Below are 15,481 nucleotides of genomic sequence, written 5' to 3'. Positions count from 1 at the left end.
AATTTGAACCCTCTGAAAATATATATAAAAGATGCAAGATATTTACTGCAAATTTATATTTAGCAAAAAATTAATATAAAGTATGATAAGTCACCTTATACATCTAATAAATACTTAAGATCGTCCTACCCACTGAATATTCAGACTTATTAATATCGCAGATAATTGACTGTTTAAATATTTTTTTGATTTCTACAAAATATATATACTTATACTAAATATCTTGTAACTTTTGTATATATTTTCATAATTGATCGTTTCAAATTTTACCAATATAATTATGATAGTTGACCGTCATTATAGTACTAATGAAATTTCAAAATGTTTCGTAATGTCTATAAAAGATATCGACAAGTGTACGAATACTCGAATTTTTTCCATGGAAAATATAATGGTACAAAAAATAAAAGGTATGAATATACTCGTGCGATTCATTGTAGGTATTATTTTAAGAATATTTCCTGAAAATTTCAAAATGATTCTATGTAAATTAAAAAAGAATTTTTTACGTGTCAATCGAATTTGAAACTTTAAACATGTTTTTCTCAGAACGATATTTTCAAAATCGATGACCATAATTAATCGAAAACTGCTGAATGGATCTGTTCCGAATTTTGAGGACATTTGGGAATTTTGGACATAAAATAAAGATATAAAAAGATTTGGATACAAAAAATCTAGTTAAGAATTTTATTTTTCAGTTTAGTTTTTATTTTATGGCTGAAAAGACCATTTAAAATTTTTAAAAATATTTTATATTTTGACTACTGAACGACATTATCAAGTTCTAAATAACTCCTTCAGTCTCAAAAATTAGTTGTTAAAACAATATTATATACGATTTTTAAATTATAATCAATTATATTAACAATTGCGCATGCGTTGAAAGTGGTGTATTATAAACTCCGCGCCAAAAACTGAAACCTTCGTTTAGATTCGTATTTGTATGTTAATTGTATAAGCGTAAATTATTGGTGAATTTTTTAATAGAAAATAATTTTTTGTTGGGTGCTGTAGAAATATTGTAATTGTATTATTTGTGCATGGAGGGTTTGAAATGTCTCAACACGGTGCTGCTTTGCAAACTTATAATCAAGAACTTGTAAAGTGTAAATTTATATTTATTTATTTGTAATCAATGTAATTAATACGATATGTTTGCTTTATTATTATTTTATATTCAAATATGAACATAAAGTAGAAATGAATTTTAATATAATATTAAATGGTACATATAGGTTATAAGTTTGTGTATGTAAATATTGATATGTTACTTTATTAATTTTTTATTTTCTGTAGGTTTAGAAGAGATGAAATTGAGGCGTACAGAGTTACAAGCGGAAATTGAATCTCAGGAAGAAGAAAAGAATCATTTGCAAAGAGAAATAGAAAAGTTGTCTTATAAATTAACACGCCTAAATGATAGTTTAACTAAAAAGATAGCAGTCAGAAATGAATATGATAGAACTATTACAGATACAGAAACAGCATATGTAAAGGTATATCTATTGTTTCTTATACTTTAGAACAAAAATTAGATTTAATAAAAACTTGTTATGTCACAGGTAACCATATATAGTAACTATAATACATAGATACAAGTATATTTGTTATTATAGGAATTTATATAAGAGTTGTTATAATTACAGATTTTGGAAAGTTCACAACTTTTATTAAATATGATCAAGAGAGAAGCTACAAATTTAGACCAAACATTAGTTAAAGCTAACATGGACAAGCAACAGTGTTAATGATAAATGTAAAATAAAAATTAAACAAAATGGAGAACACTGTGTTTATAAATTTACAAAATATATTTATTGAACTTGTAACTATAAATAGAGACAAATCTACAGATATCAGTGCAGCAAGTACAAAATTGTAAATATCTAAAAAATTTACAACTTGTTCTTTAAAATCCTTATATTTATGTGATAGAATATTTTATTTTTTTATAATCTATAATCTATAATCTTATGTTGCAGTTGTATTTTCATTTTTTATGTAAGGATGATATCAAATAATTTACTTTTGTTAATAAAGTTTGTGTGAGATAATAGTTTTTGTGTAATAATATTACATATTAGTATTGTATTGTATTGTATTCCTTTATTGTATTGAAGCTTATGCCTATTACAATCTCTTTTGAATATTTGCACATTCAATACATTTTGTTTCTATCTCAATTTATTTCACTAAAGTAAATTTTAATTTACTACCTAAATATAGCTATATCTTAATTACTATATAGCTTACTTACTTACTTAATTACTATATATTTCCTAGTTCATTATTTTTTGTTATTTTGATTTATCTGCTAAGACGTTTGTACATATATTTTTATGCTATAATGCTGTATGCGAGCATATGTTCCCTTATTAATAATTCCCTGCTTTTGTGTCATATATAATAACTAGTATTAATTGTAACTAGTTATTCAAATATGAGTTATAAATTATGTGATATTTGTATAAAAGCATTATATAAGTAATTATATTTACTATAATACCTTATTATATATATAAAAATTGATTATTATACTTATGTCTGTTCTTATAAGACTATTTTTAAATATAGTTTATAATAAATTGATTATATGAAAGAATTTTTAGTCTATTACTAATTAATTCGTTAACCTGTCAGTAATTCATAATATGAGATGAAATTCCTATACATATATCATCGAATTAACCACAGTTTTAATTATGTATGTACACTTTATTGTATTCACTTTAATTTATTTATTATAGTTTGACTTCAAACAATTGTTTTCGAGTATACATATTTTGAATTACTAATGCGGGTACATTATACAATAGTTAAATATATTTATTGTACAAAATAAATATATAACGTACTGATTTCCTTATTTAGAAATATGAGTGATATGGAACTACATGATATTTGATTTTATTTGCAAATGTTTAAAAAAATATATTCATGTTCAAATAAAACTCATTTTAGAAATATTTTGGATGCAATTAAAAATTTAGGCATTACCAAGAGCTTTTTGTTCATTCCATACATTCAATAACTCATTTGGATTTCCATATCCATGAGAACTTATTACATATTTGTAATTAAATTTTGTATAATCCTTCTTATAAAAATGAAATTCCTCGCAATGAAAAGGTTCTATGTCTGCCTTTTTCGCAACTAAGCCTAAAAAAATATCATCAAATTTGAAATACTTAGTATAAAGGCTAGTATAATACATATCTAAAAGAGCTTCTCTAGACAGTATATATGCACCAGCTGTAACATATGGTGGCCATAAATGGTAAGGATATTCATTAAGAGAAATATACCATTTAGAAGACTTGTGACGATGAGGTGAAGATACAAATACAAATCCTGCAAATAATCTAACATCTTCTGGAAGTTCAAAATCAAAAATTTGTCTTTTTGTTCTATTCATTGTCAATTCATCTTTTATATGTTCTTCCTGGAGAGGATTTAAATTTATACTATTTTGTATATCATAATTATTTGCAAAAAGTGTATATAATGTTTTATTATAAAAATCTTGCTTTAATCTATGCATAAAAAGTGTTCTTTTTAATTTTTCATAAACAGACAAATTCTTTCTATCAAAAGCATGAACATTTTTTTGTGTAATTGTATCATCACTTAACTCTTCCATTTTATCACTATCTTTAATTTCTCTCTTTTTATGGGTATCAATTTTTTTTGGCTCTTTTAAATAATCAGGATAGTTAGTTGGATTTCTTATAAATCTTAAAACATTTTTTACAGAAACATATATATCATCATCGACAAACATGTAAAATTTTGAGTTAGAACAATATTTTACTAGCCATTTAAAAGCCATCATAGTTTTGATAGTGTTATTATAATATGAATCTATAAAATCTGCTTGTATGATATCTTTATATTTTGCAGCCTCAATTCTCACTTTTGTTTGAAGTTCATCATCATATGGATGTACACCTAACATAAAGACTGTTCTTGAGGGTACATCAAAAAATCTTTTTTCATAACCCCAGGAATTTCTAATTGCTAATCGTCTTTCAAAATTTTCTATTGCAGATTTTACTATATAGACAACACGAAACATGTTGTATGCAGGGTCTACGCATTTTTGTTCATTATCAATTAAAAATGTATATTTATATTCATTTATGGGTTCAACAGTAGGTTTCCTATTATGTCGTAATGCATTTACAAATTCATGAACATCACCTTCGTATGGGTAAACAAAATTTGAATCATATGTAATTTCAAATAAATGTGTGAATGCTCCGAAATAATTAAGCAATATAATAAGACCAATACAAATACAAATATATGTTAACTTGGTCTTTGATGTTAAACGAAGGCTTGAGTGAAAACAGGTATGCAATAAACAATACATCTTTATAAAGTATATTTTTACATAATTGCTTCATTGCCTATAAAAAAAATACATATATTTTCTCCTCATTCATCTTTATGTTATTATTTTATGTAAAAATGTAAGTACTTACATGATTATTATGTATATGGATTTCAAGAATGTTCTTAAGGTATACTCCAACATAATAAATTTATTGATATCTTAATTATATCAATATTTTATTTTTTTATTTATTTTACTAAGGATAAAATTGCAAAATGCTACTTATTGTTTTGAACTAATGACTTATACTATAGATATACACATACAGGTGTAATTTGTAATGTTTTGAATACATCGATTTAGTTTTATATTAATATCAATTAAACGTTGGTGTCAATTGGTATCAATTAAACAAACATTTTTATATTCATTATTAATTATAATACATTTCGATATTTTAAACCTAGTGACTTATTGTATACTTCTTCGCTAGCTTTTGTTGGTAGGTAGAGGTAGTTTTATATATATATATGTATATACATACATACAGATAGAATACGCGATCACATGTTTCCATGTAAGTGAATGCAATATGAGAATAGAAAGAGAACGTTGCATAAAGGCCTTTTCAGTCCTTATCTGATTAGGCATGACATTGTTGCCATTCGTTGATTGGTGCATGGATATAATATTCATAGATTGGTGTTATACTTCATATTTATTGTACGAATGTGCATGCTTTATTAGACAAGGATCCAAAGAGTCTCTATGGAGCATTTTCTTTCTATTCCTATATGACTTTTTCAGCTCGCTCACGCACTCCATCCTTATATCTCTATACTCTATGGGGAGCTTTAGTATGTTACCAACAAAATGTAATAAATTATTTAAATTTTCAAAACTCGCGTTGTTATAACGTTAATAATAAAACACTAAAATAAAGTACATAAGATGTAATAAATATATGTATAACAAAGTTAAGCAATATTCTCTGCTGATATAATCACTGATATAATTAATAACAATTTTATAATTATTTTTATCGTAAGAATTTGATATATATAAATACATATCCGATCATCGCGATAGAAATTTAGTTTTTCCTTACGTCTTTAAATTTTAAACGAAACATTAAATAAACGGTATGTTATTAATTTACAATTTATATTTGTAGAAAAAGTAATTTCTGTTGAAAGTATTTAACTCTTGAAGATAGCTTTAGTTCTTCTATAAATATACTGTTAATTCCTTATGGAATTGACGTTCTTCTAATGTTGGTAAACCTTTGTTCTGAAGTTAGTTGTTCACTTCAAAAGAATCGGAGCAAAGATGGACTCCTAAGAAATTTTTATACACACCAGTCATTCGACTTTGGATTTTCTTCATTAAATTTTCTTGAAACGTTCGAGATTATTCTTATATGACCAAGTCTGCCGTGTGAACGATGATTGTACAGGAGCCAGTGCAGGTAAAGTTGATTAAGTTTGAGAAATAACTGGCAGTGACGTGCGATTTTCTATCTGGACGCATCATCCACACTTATTGATACTGACATGAGAAATTGAAAACCGTTTACACGCATGTTTGTTATTCAACAGAAAATTGATTTTCAATTCTGTGCGATATTTTATGATACTTCGTTACTTTCGCGATATTCTACCATTAATCAGGTTATCAAGATTCTAGTTTATTTGATATTGAATATATTCTTATGTGAGGGTGAACTTCTTTAGGGTTGTTTGCTTTTGCGAAATGGACGTAAACGGGAGGGGATATGACTATAAATAAGTACAAACTTTTATGACGTTTATGATTCTTTTGTATTTTGTACATAAACCAATAAATTTTTATGAGTGTTAGCATGTTACTTTGTGTATTAGAAGTTAGCAACAAATATGATGTATGTACTTTTGTATTTGTAAAAATATGATTAAATGTTCTTGTCATTGTGTGTATTTGTGTGTTATGTCAATATATTCTAACATGTATGATTACAGGCGGCCATATGGCATTGTTTAAATCATTATGCTTATCCAGATGCAATATTTTTAGCAGAAAGGTTGTGTGCAGAAGGTAAGGTTTTTTAATTATAATTTTTATAACATTTAATTTATCTCTTGGCATCTTTTAATTATGATATTGTATTGTCATTTTAGTTGACTCAGAGGAAACTTTATTTCTTTTGGCAACATGTTATTATAGATCAGGGCGAGTTAGACAAGCTTATGCACTACTTTCCAAAAAAGCTCCAAATTCTGCACAATGCAGATTTCTTTTAGCCAAATGTTGTTATGATTTAGAGAAGTAAGTATTAAATTGTTCTATTTTGTTATTTTAATATATTTATATAATTTGATATTTTAATTACCAGATATGCAGAAGCAGAAGCTGTGATAATTGGGGGATATTATAAACAGCTAAAAAACCTGGAAGAAATAGCAACTCAATTTGGAGAACATGCTTGCTTCTCGCTTCAGATTATAGCAAAGATTTATTATAAGATGATGCGTACAGCAAAGGGAAATGATGCGCATAAATTGGCTTTGAAGCTAAATCCATTTCTTTGGCATTCATTTGAAGAATTATGTAATGTTGGTGAAGTAGTAGATCCTACAAAAATTTTTCAGTTAGATAAATTAGATAATTTTGCAATGTGCCATGGTAGTACACCTACTCCCATTTATGCAACTGAATCTGATCTCATTGTACCTACAAATAATTCAAATGGTACACCTACAAATGGCACTACTGTGTAAGTATGCAATTTTTAAAGTATTTAAATAACTTTATATTATGTTATTTGTATTTTATAGTACTCCTGCACAAATCACAATGACATCAACTATAATTAATGGGGTTGGACCTGGTATACGATTATATTCTCCAGTAGATGAAAGTCCACAAAGTTTACCCACACATTATAATAATTGTCCTTCAATATCACCAAGAGCTAAACTTCCACGGTATCGTAGTATGTTCAATAATACAATGAGCCCCCTTACTCCAAGTTTTGGTATTCTACCATTGGAAAGCAATACACCTGAACCAACAGTTTTACCTTCACATACTACTCTTACAGAAGCTAATGATCAGAAAAGTCTAGCAAAACGTGTTAGCAGTTTAAGGGCTCATGTAGGGGTAAGATTTAAGTTGCAACCGTTTGATTTATAAATGCATATATATGCCGTAATATACTAAATTATATAAAAAATATTTTAACTTGCAGCAATTAATGTCAAGGAAGGAAACTCCTTTACAGCAAGGGAAACCAGTATTTTCTCAATCTGGAAATACGAGTAATAACGCTAATATTGTAACAGCTACACCTACTACTCCAACACCAGCTCCACCAACACTGCAAGGTACCAATGTTAGACGTTCCTCAAGGCTCTTCAGTCACAGCTATTCAGTGAAGGTAGATTTATTTGTTTTATTATAATTTTTCATTCCTAATTGTGTGGTATTGTATGATATTGTAGGTACATTCAGTGTTATAGTATTATAACTATACTCAAAATAATGTTTTTCTTTATTAGGAAAATAATAAATCTCCAAATAGAAATAAATTTGCTACTCCAAAGTCTCCGTCTCGCAAAACAAAAGCTAGACTTTCAAAAACTAACTTAAATAAAGCTAACTTTAATGAATTAAACGAGAGAAATCGAAATGAAAAAGAAAAAACTGAAACGATTACATCAGAAAAAGCTGTAGCTAGTGTAAATGCATTAAACAATCAAGGTAGTACTAATGTCTGTGCAGTAACACTCCAGAAACAATGTGCTGGTATGTTATCAATATTATAATTTCGTTTTGGAAGAAATTATTTTTTCTCAACAGTTTATGTATTATGTATATATGCGTGTATATATATATATATATATTTCTTTTTTTTCTTCAGAGGGTTTAATGTCATTGCTACAAGAATTAGGAGAGGCATATCAACATTTAAGTCAATTTAATTGTACCCAAGCTGTTGAAATATTAAGTGTTCTTCCAGCACGACATTATAATACAGGATGGGTATTATCTATGTTAGCTCGTGCACATTTTGAAATGGTAGATTATAAGAAAGCTGCTAGGTTGGTGTCTACTAAACTGTAAAATTAAAAAGTTGAAATAGTTGATAAGAAATTCTAACTCACTATTTTTTGGTAGTTATTTTGCTGAAGTGAGGCAGTTGGAACCTCAAAGGACTGAACTTATGGAAATTTATAGTACAGTTTTGTGGCATTTGCATGCTGAAGTGCAACTGTCTACTCTAGCACAAGAACTTGTTTCCGAAGATCGTAATTCTCCAGCAGCTTGGTGTGCTACAGGAAATCTGTTTTCTGCACAAACTGAGCATGAAACGGCAATTAAATTCTTTCAAAGAGCTATTCAAGTACGTGGTTTATTTGTACACTTTAATATTGACGGAGATTTTAATTTTCGTTTTACATTTTTTTATGTAGTGATAAATTTGTCAGTTATATTTGAGATGCAAGTTTTATTTTTCAAATGTATAGGTAGATCCCAATTTCCCATATGCCTACACACTGCTTGGTCATGAGTATGTTCTTACAGAAGAATTGGATAAGGCAATTACTGCATTTCGTAACGCTATCAGACTTGATCCTAGGCATTATAATGCATGGTAAGTTTAATTGAAGAGATTGTTTAGGAAATTACAAGATATTTTATAACGAGATAATTGTATTATTTTACATATGTTGTTTTTCTTATTTTATAGGTTTGGATTAGGGACAATATTCTCTAAACAGGAACAATATAGTCTAGCAGAATTGCATTTTCAACGTGCTTTACAAATTAGTCCACAGAATTCGGCAATAATGTGTCACATTGGTGTTGTGCAACATGCACTGAAGAAAACTGATGAAGCTTTAAAGACTCTGAATACTGCAATCGCAAATGATCCTGACAATATGTTATGCAAATTTCATCGTGCAAGTATCAACTTCTCAATTGGTCGGCATGCGGAAGCACTTAGGGAATTTGAGGAACTAAAAAATATTGTACCCAAAGAATCTCTAGTCTATTATTCAATAGGGAAAGTAAGCATTGTTATGTCTTTTTTTGTCATTACATTTTATATTCTTTTACTTAAGTTGTTCTTTTTTTGGTTAGGTACATAAAAAATTGGGTAATACCGATCTTGCACTAATGTACTTTAGTTGGGCGACGGACTTAGATCCAAAGGGTGTTAATAGTCAAATGAAAGAAGCTATATTAGGCCCAGGTCAAGGAGACGAAGAATCTCCAGCGACTCAATCAGGTAATTAGCATAATATTCAACATATAAATTTTACATAAACGAAACTTTACTACGTAAAACTTATTAATATTGTTAACGTGTTATGGTATCATTTATATGCACATATACGTATAGACGAACAGCAGATGCAGAGTAATTCGATGGAACAAGAGATTGATACTAGTAGAGAAGCAAGTGCCGCGAGGCTCGCCGCAAATGTCTCAGTTGAAGCTCATGCCGATGATAGCGATGATAGTTTATGAAGATATCCTATTGTGTGCAAGATTGCTATAAAATGAAGCATTATTGCGCGTCACCATTTACTTTTGTATTGATCGATATGATCAATTTTTTAACTAATTTAGCTCATTGTGGATCCATACTTTCGCGTGCACTCGTCAATTTCGTCTGAGCAGTGCTATTATTATCTTTAATATTTATATCGTTTCCGTAGACTTTTAATAGTGCTACGTCTTTTTGAGAAGCTAAAAAGTAAGCTAAAAGCCATTCTCTGGGTCGTTTATTTTTTATTACATTTGTCGGAAAGGAAAAAAAGTACTTTTGGATGATCGATAGTTTTTGAGAGAAAGTGTGGGTGTGTGTGTGTGTGCGCGCGCGCGCGTACTTGTGAGTGACTGAGTGTGTGAATGAGAGAGAAAGAGAGAAAAGAGGAAAGCACGAGAGAGAGGGGAGCGAGGGAGGGAGGGAGGGAGGGAGGGAGGGAGAGAGAGAGAGAGGTTCAGCAATATCTATTTCATCGATCTTGTACATTACGCGTTTCACTGTATATTTTTTACGATTGCTTGTCTTACTTTTATATATATATATATGTTCGAGTGTTTAATGATTTTCATTAAGGATTGAGTACAGACTGTATTGCGTTGAAGTATGAGCGAGTGTAAACGTAAGCATGTCGTAAGTAGATAGGAAATATAATTAATTTACTGAGTAAATAAGTATGGAAAAGTGTAAATGTAAATTATTATTACTATATTATCACCATTAGTGCTACGAGTACTATTATTCATATAATTATCGTTGCTGATTTAGTGATCATGAAAACAAACAAACAACAAAAAGAATATTTTTGGCCATGTTAGTGGTCATTGGACGATCGTGCAATTCTCGTCGTGAAGTAATCACCGTTGGATTGATCTTGGAATTGGTTTCATCATGGATAGATTGTTTTATGCGCGATGTAATGCACTGTTGTGCAATGGGTAATAATAATTCTAGACAAAAAGACAGAACACGCATGCTATCTTTAGTTTCTCATATTATAATTATGGTACTGTGAAAACTTTGAATGTTATATGAAGATTACCTTCTACTATCCATCTAATCTAAACATTATTTAGATTGACATTACATCAATGAGTTCTCTTGGTATAAATACGAAAATGGACACAGACAAAGTGATAGCACACTTGAAAAATATAAACTTATATTTCATATTACATAAGTCATAAATACAAAAGTATATAAATAACGTAGTTATAGATGTTTTTAATGATGTGCAGAGCCTCCATGGTTCTCAATTACTTCAGTCATCCTGATTGATAAGGATTTATACAAGACTTTAATTGTGCATTGGGAAATATTTTCCAATTCTCTTTTATTGCAGGATTTTGAATCGTGCAAATCTTCGAATTGTCTACCTTCTGTGTAGGTAGCTGGTGATAGCAATCTGAAGAACGGAAATTTTCTTTTTTGAAAAATATTCTTGAATAACTTTTGCCGTAAGCACAGCAGCATTATCTTGTTGGAACATATATTTTGGATTAGCAATTTATTCTGCATACTTGTCAATGTGATTTTTTATTAATTGCAGGCAAATCGTACAATTCATTTTTCCTTCTACAAAACTGATTTCCTTTTAACCCAATTTTTCTTAATGGTTCTTTTCGAATATCTCGATAATAATATCGATAAAGATAACTTTTCTTCAGTGTATATGTTTCTTCGCAGATGCCAGTCGTCCTTCCTTATGTTTCGTTGTTAATCGCCTGTATTTTTGTTCGATCTATAATTGTTCGTGGTACACGACAAACGTTTTGATCGTTAGTTTTCATCCTAGCTTCGAGGACGATTTCTCTTGAAGTAGTACAATAGTTTGTGATGCAGTACAGAGTATTGTCCTTGTCTCGCGTTAAGATAGTGCTGCTAGTCTTCCATTAGCATAGGTATCTTTTTACCATAGGCATTTTACATATTTTAATAAATTATAAATGACTTCAATTGATTTCCATCGTTATATCTGTAATCGTTGATCTCCGCCTTTTTAAAGCGAGAGTCGTGTTTATTTCATTGTTACTCAACCTTTTACCACAGCCCATCGTGAAAATATCGATTTTACAAAGAACGCTTTAATTGCCTGAAATCTCGCGAGATACTGAACAGAATGTAAATATACTTCAAGCACGCTACCATTTTGTCAGGTCTCCATTTTATATTTCTACCATTATACATATCGCCGATCTAAGTTATGTTTACGTATTCGTTGAAGATAGTCTTCCAACAACGTTCAAAGTTTTTGCGCTACGATAATCTTAATACGAGATATTAGAGATGGCACGCGTGTATTATCTCTTAGTCTAAGAGCGTAGGTCTAAACGATTCTGAGGACCATAAGCGAGTCGGAAGTCTTTTTTCCCTACTCGCGAGTGTTCATCGAAATATCCTGAAAGTCTATGTCATATATTTACCAATGACGGACCCAGTTATTGTTCTGAATGAAGTATACGTTGTACGATCACGAACTTTTTGCTGTACAGTAGTTAACGATCACTTTTAATTCTGGTGTGCCTTAAACATATCCAACTTGTTTCTTCCTTGTGTCACACAAACTTCATATTATCTCGATTAACTGTTATATTGATTCTTATACTTCGACGAGCGTTGGAAACACGTGTTTCTAGCGATCACTTTGTTCGGAATAAGTTGGGTGATCTAATACGTAAACACATGTCATAGACTTTTCGGTGGTGTTCAACTGTCGGAATATTATTTAATTGTATGCGACAAGAATCCCTTTATCACGATATGATACGCTGCACGACAGTATCTGGTGTTCATGTTCATAAGAAAATATATGTGCCGTATATTAGGCGCGTTAACGATGCGTTATTGTGTTACCAGATTCTACGTAAAGGTATGCATTCTAATGACGACAATGATTTCTGATATGTGCTGCATGAAAAATTGCACGAGAAGGTCGTAGCATTTTATATTGTATACATTCGAAGGAAAGAGAGATAACGAAAAAGGATAGACGAATTGCCGACTGAAATCTGTATATATATAATATATAAGCATAGATATATGTGATACGGCATCTCGTCCCATTAATTTTTTCAATTTAAGCACAACCCATTTTTTTTCTTCTTTTTTTTCTTTTACAAATTATCGTTTATTCGTTTGTTGAATTTCTTTTGTAAATGTAGTTTCGAATAATGATTTATTAATATTCCTGGTGGACTGAAGACGACTGTATATTTCTCATTTTTCTGTTTTACTCTTAGATTTATAATTCTTGTACAAAGTTGAGAAACGATGAATTTTATAGCGTTCAGAAGCACTGTGAAAAAAGACACGAAACTCGGGCTATTCTTTCTTTTTTTTTTCTTGTTAGTTTGTAATGTATGTATTTCTTTTTCTCTTCTGTGTAAAGAGGGAGATGTAAAAGAATTACGTTGAGATTTGTAAGTATAATACAAAATTATTGCGCGCGTAATTCAACCAAAGAGAATTTCTACGACGAAGCTGACAAGCTCTTTAATTAAAGAAAATCATTCGACAATTTTATCGGCTTCGAATTCAGATACGCTTGATGATTTTGATTTTTATTACGATAATTCTCTTCTTCTTTCTTCTTCTTCGTTTAGTTTTATTTATTTATTCGTTTATCGTTCTTAAACGATTTTTGCCTCTCCATACCCGACGAAACGAAAGTAACACGACTGTCCGAGCGAATAATCGAAGCTTCTTCCCTTTGACTTATCCTCGACTGTTGCCTACAACTCATCGATACGCTTTTTAGTTGTAAGGTACAGATAAGAGGGAGAAATAGAAAAAGAGAAAAGTAACAACGTCGTACAAACGGATTAACGTTCTACGAAATTGTATAAATGAGCCGTTACGAAACCTTTCATTTCCTCGCCGTGTGTTTTTGCTTTGCCTATCCAAGTCTTGTAATGGCGGTTCGGCAGAGTCGAAAGTTGCAGTAATTTCGAGGAACATTGTCGTGTTACTCGTTACGAAAGATGTATGTGCAAAATAAAGGCCTGCACTTTGTATAAAGCGTTACTTTCTTTCTAATCTCCGATATCGTAAAATGGGGGCTAATAATAATAAAGGGATACTTAGAATAAAAGTAACAAATAATTCATTTGTAACGACTCGTAAGAAATTGTTAGACAAATATCATCTATTTTTATGTTTCTCAACAGGAAAAGGAAAGAAAATTGCATTTTTCTGTGCGAACACTATACTTTGAGAATTTTTTCATATTAGACGTGGCGATAAGTTTTCGACCAAACGCGATAATATTAAACTAACTGAAAACGCCGAGGTTTTTTACGAGACGTAGACCGATATCGCATAAAGAGTTGGCCAATGAAGAAGACACGAATTTGCATAAATATCCGCGGTCTAATACGTACGATTCTGCGTCTCGAAAATTTCGGTAGTTTTATAGTTCACTTGATATTACTGCGTTTTATCGAATAATTACTCAAGTACTCGCAATAGCTACGATCGACCAGTTTTGCAATAAAAATTGTTCAAAACCAAGAGTTCTGTTCGGAGAAGGAACGAAGTTATAAATATGTGTAAATTTATTTGTCGCCTTGTTCCTTTTCTCCAGCTTTTATCTGTGCAAATGATACGAGAAACAATTTGACAAAGAAATATGAATTTTAATATTGAACGAGCGAACACTGTTATATACAGGGTGGTTGGTAAATGGTGGTACAAGCGGAAAGAGGGTGGGGGGTGATTCTACGCGAAAAAAGAAGTCGAAAATGTAGAATAAAAATTTTTTTTTTTTTAATTTTTCCATAGAGACAACGATCTACAGTGAGATCCGTTATAACGAGACGCGATAAAGTGCACGCGTACCGACCGAAAATTCAAAGTCGATTTTCTCGAAAACGAAGCCTCGAACGAAAAATTTGTATTCTATATTTCCGACTTCTTTTTACGCGTAGAATCACCCCCTTTCCGCTTGTACCACCAGTTACCGACCACCCTGTATAATTATGCGACATCAGTTGAATCATTTAACAGGAAATTTTTTATCAATTATTATTAGTAAAATTCTCTAAAATATCGTTGCTCGTACGTAAAGAACAAAGTCTGTCGGCTCGGAAACTTTTAAAATGTATTTATCTGTTACTATAAGTTAGACAAAGATACGAATCTTACGAGAATATCGATTGAATTTGTTCTTTTATAATGATATTAGCGAACGTTCTATGCGATGCGAGTGCAGAGATACTGGAAGTTACATTATTGTATAAAAATAACAATTCTGTCTTATAGAGATAATGTATATGTAAAAAAAAATAAGTAATTAAAATAATTGAAACTAAAGTGGCAGTAGGAATTTGGAAAACGGTAGCTCTACCTAAATAATTAGTCAAATTGTTTATTATATTTTGAGATATAATTTATTAAAGTAATCCAAAGTATGTAACGAATATTATTAATGTAAATGTTTGGATAAAATGAATGATAATAATAAGAAATCTTGTAATTAATCCTCTTTATTTAGATTATAAGACGTTGAACGAACTTGCAAATAAATATTTTTAAGCTTTTAATTTCATTCGACGAAATGCCGAAAAATCCGTTACGACCGAAATACGTTAACTACGTTCCATAACTATAAA

At 30.1% G+C, this 15,481-nt stretch overlaps 3 protein-coding genes across 7 annotated transcripts; 2 read left to right on the top strand and 1 right to left on the bottom strand.

Moving 5' to 3' along the window:
• The first annotated feature begins 229 nt into the window (after positions 1-229).
• LOC117158419 (microtubule nucleation factor SSNA1) lies at positions 230-1,788 on the top strand. Of its 5 annotated transcripts, none has more exons than XM_076618466.1 (3): positions 230-410; positions 1,300-1,499; positions 1,650-1,788. In XM_076618466.1, exons 1-3 carry the CDS (start codon positions 281-283, stop codon positions 1,749-1,751), a joined length of 432 nt encoding a protein of 143 aa, XP_076474581.1. In that variant the 5' UTR covers positions 230-280; the 3' UTR covers positions 1,752-1,788. The 5 variants fall into 5 exon arrangements, with proteins under 5 accessions (XP_076474581.1, XP_033193187.1, XP_033193183.1 ...); XM_033337296.2 differs by lacking the exon at positions 230-410 and adding an exon at positions 871-1,102; XM_033337292.2 differs by lacking the exon at positions 230-410 and adding an exon at positions 871-1,109.
• A 301-nt stretch (positions 1,789-2,089) lies between these two features.
• brn (beta-1,3-galactosyltransferase brn) lies at positions 2,090-5,151 on the bottom strand. Its single transcript, XM_033337279.2, has 2 exons — positions 4,488-5,151; positions 2,090-4,412 (listed from the first exon to the last, which is right to left on the bottom strand). Exon 2 carries the CDS (start codon positions 4,373-4,375, stop codon positions 2,990-2,992), a length of 1,386 nt encoding a protein of 461 aa, XP_033193170.1. The 5' UTR covers positions 4,376-4,412; positions 4,488-5,151; the 3' UTR covers positions 2,090-2,989.
• Positions 5,152-5,639: 488 nt separating this feature from the next.
• On the top strand, positions 5,640-10,306 carry Cdc27 (cell division cycle protein 27). The gene is made up of 13 exons (XM_033337338.2): positions 5,640-5,807; positions 6,337-6,412; positions 6,496-6,643; positions 6,711-7,091; positions 7,153-7,477; positions 7,566-7,754; positions 7,876-8,122; positions 8,238-8,418; positions 8,495-8,720; positions 8,845-8,972; positions 9,069-9,390; positions 9,464-9,611; positions 9,726-10,306. The coding sequence occupies exons 1-13, from the start codon at positions 5,784-5,786 to the stop codon at positions 9,851-9,853; spliced, it is 2,523 nt and encodes an 840-aa protein (XP_033193229.1). The 5' UTR covers positions 5,640-5,783; the 3' UTR covers positions 9,854-10,306.
• The last annotated feature ends 5,175 nt before the right edge of the window (positions 10,307-15,481 follow it).

Source organism: Bombus vancouverensis, chromosome 5, assembly GCF_051014615.1.
Source record: "Bombus vancouverensis nearcticus chromosome 5, iyBomVanc1_principal, whole genome shotgun sequence".
In the NCBI taxonomy this organism is placed as follows: Eukaryota; Metazoa; Arthropoda; class Insecta; order Hymenoptera; family Apidae; genus Bombus; species Bombus vancouverensis.
The sequence above is the reverse complement of the archived record's forward strand: the minus strand, read 5'-3'. Positions and strand labels throughout refer to the sequence as shown.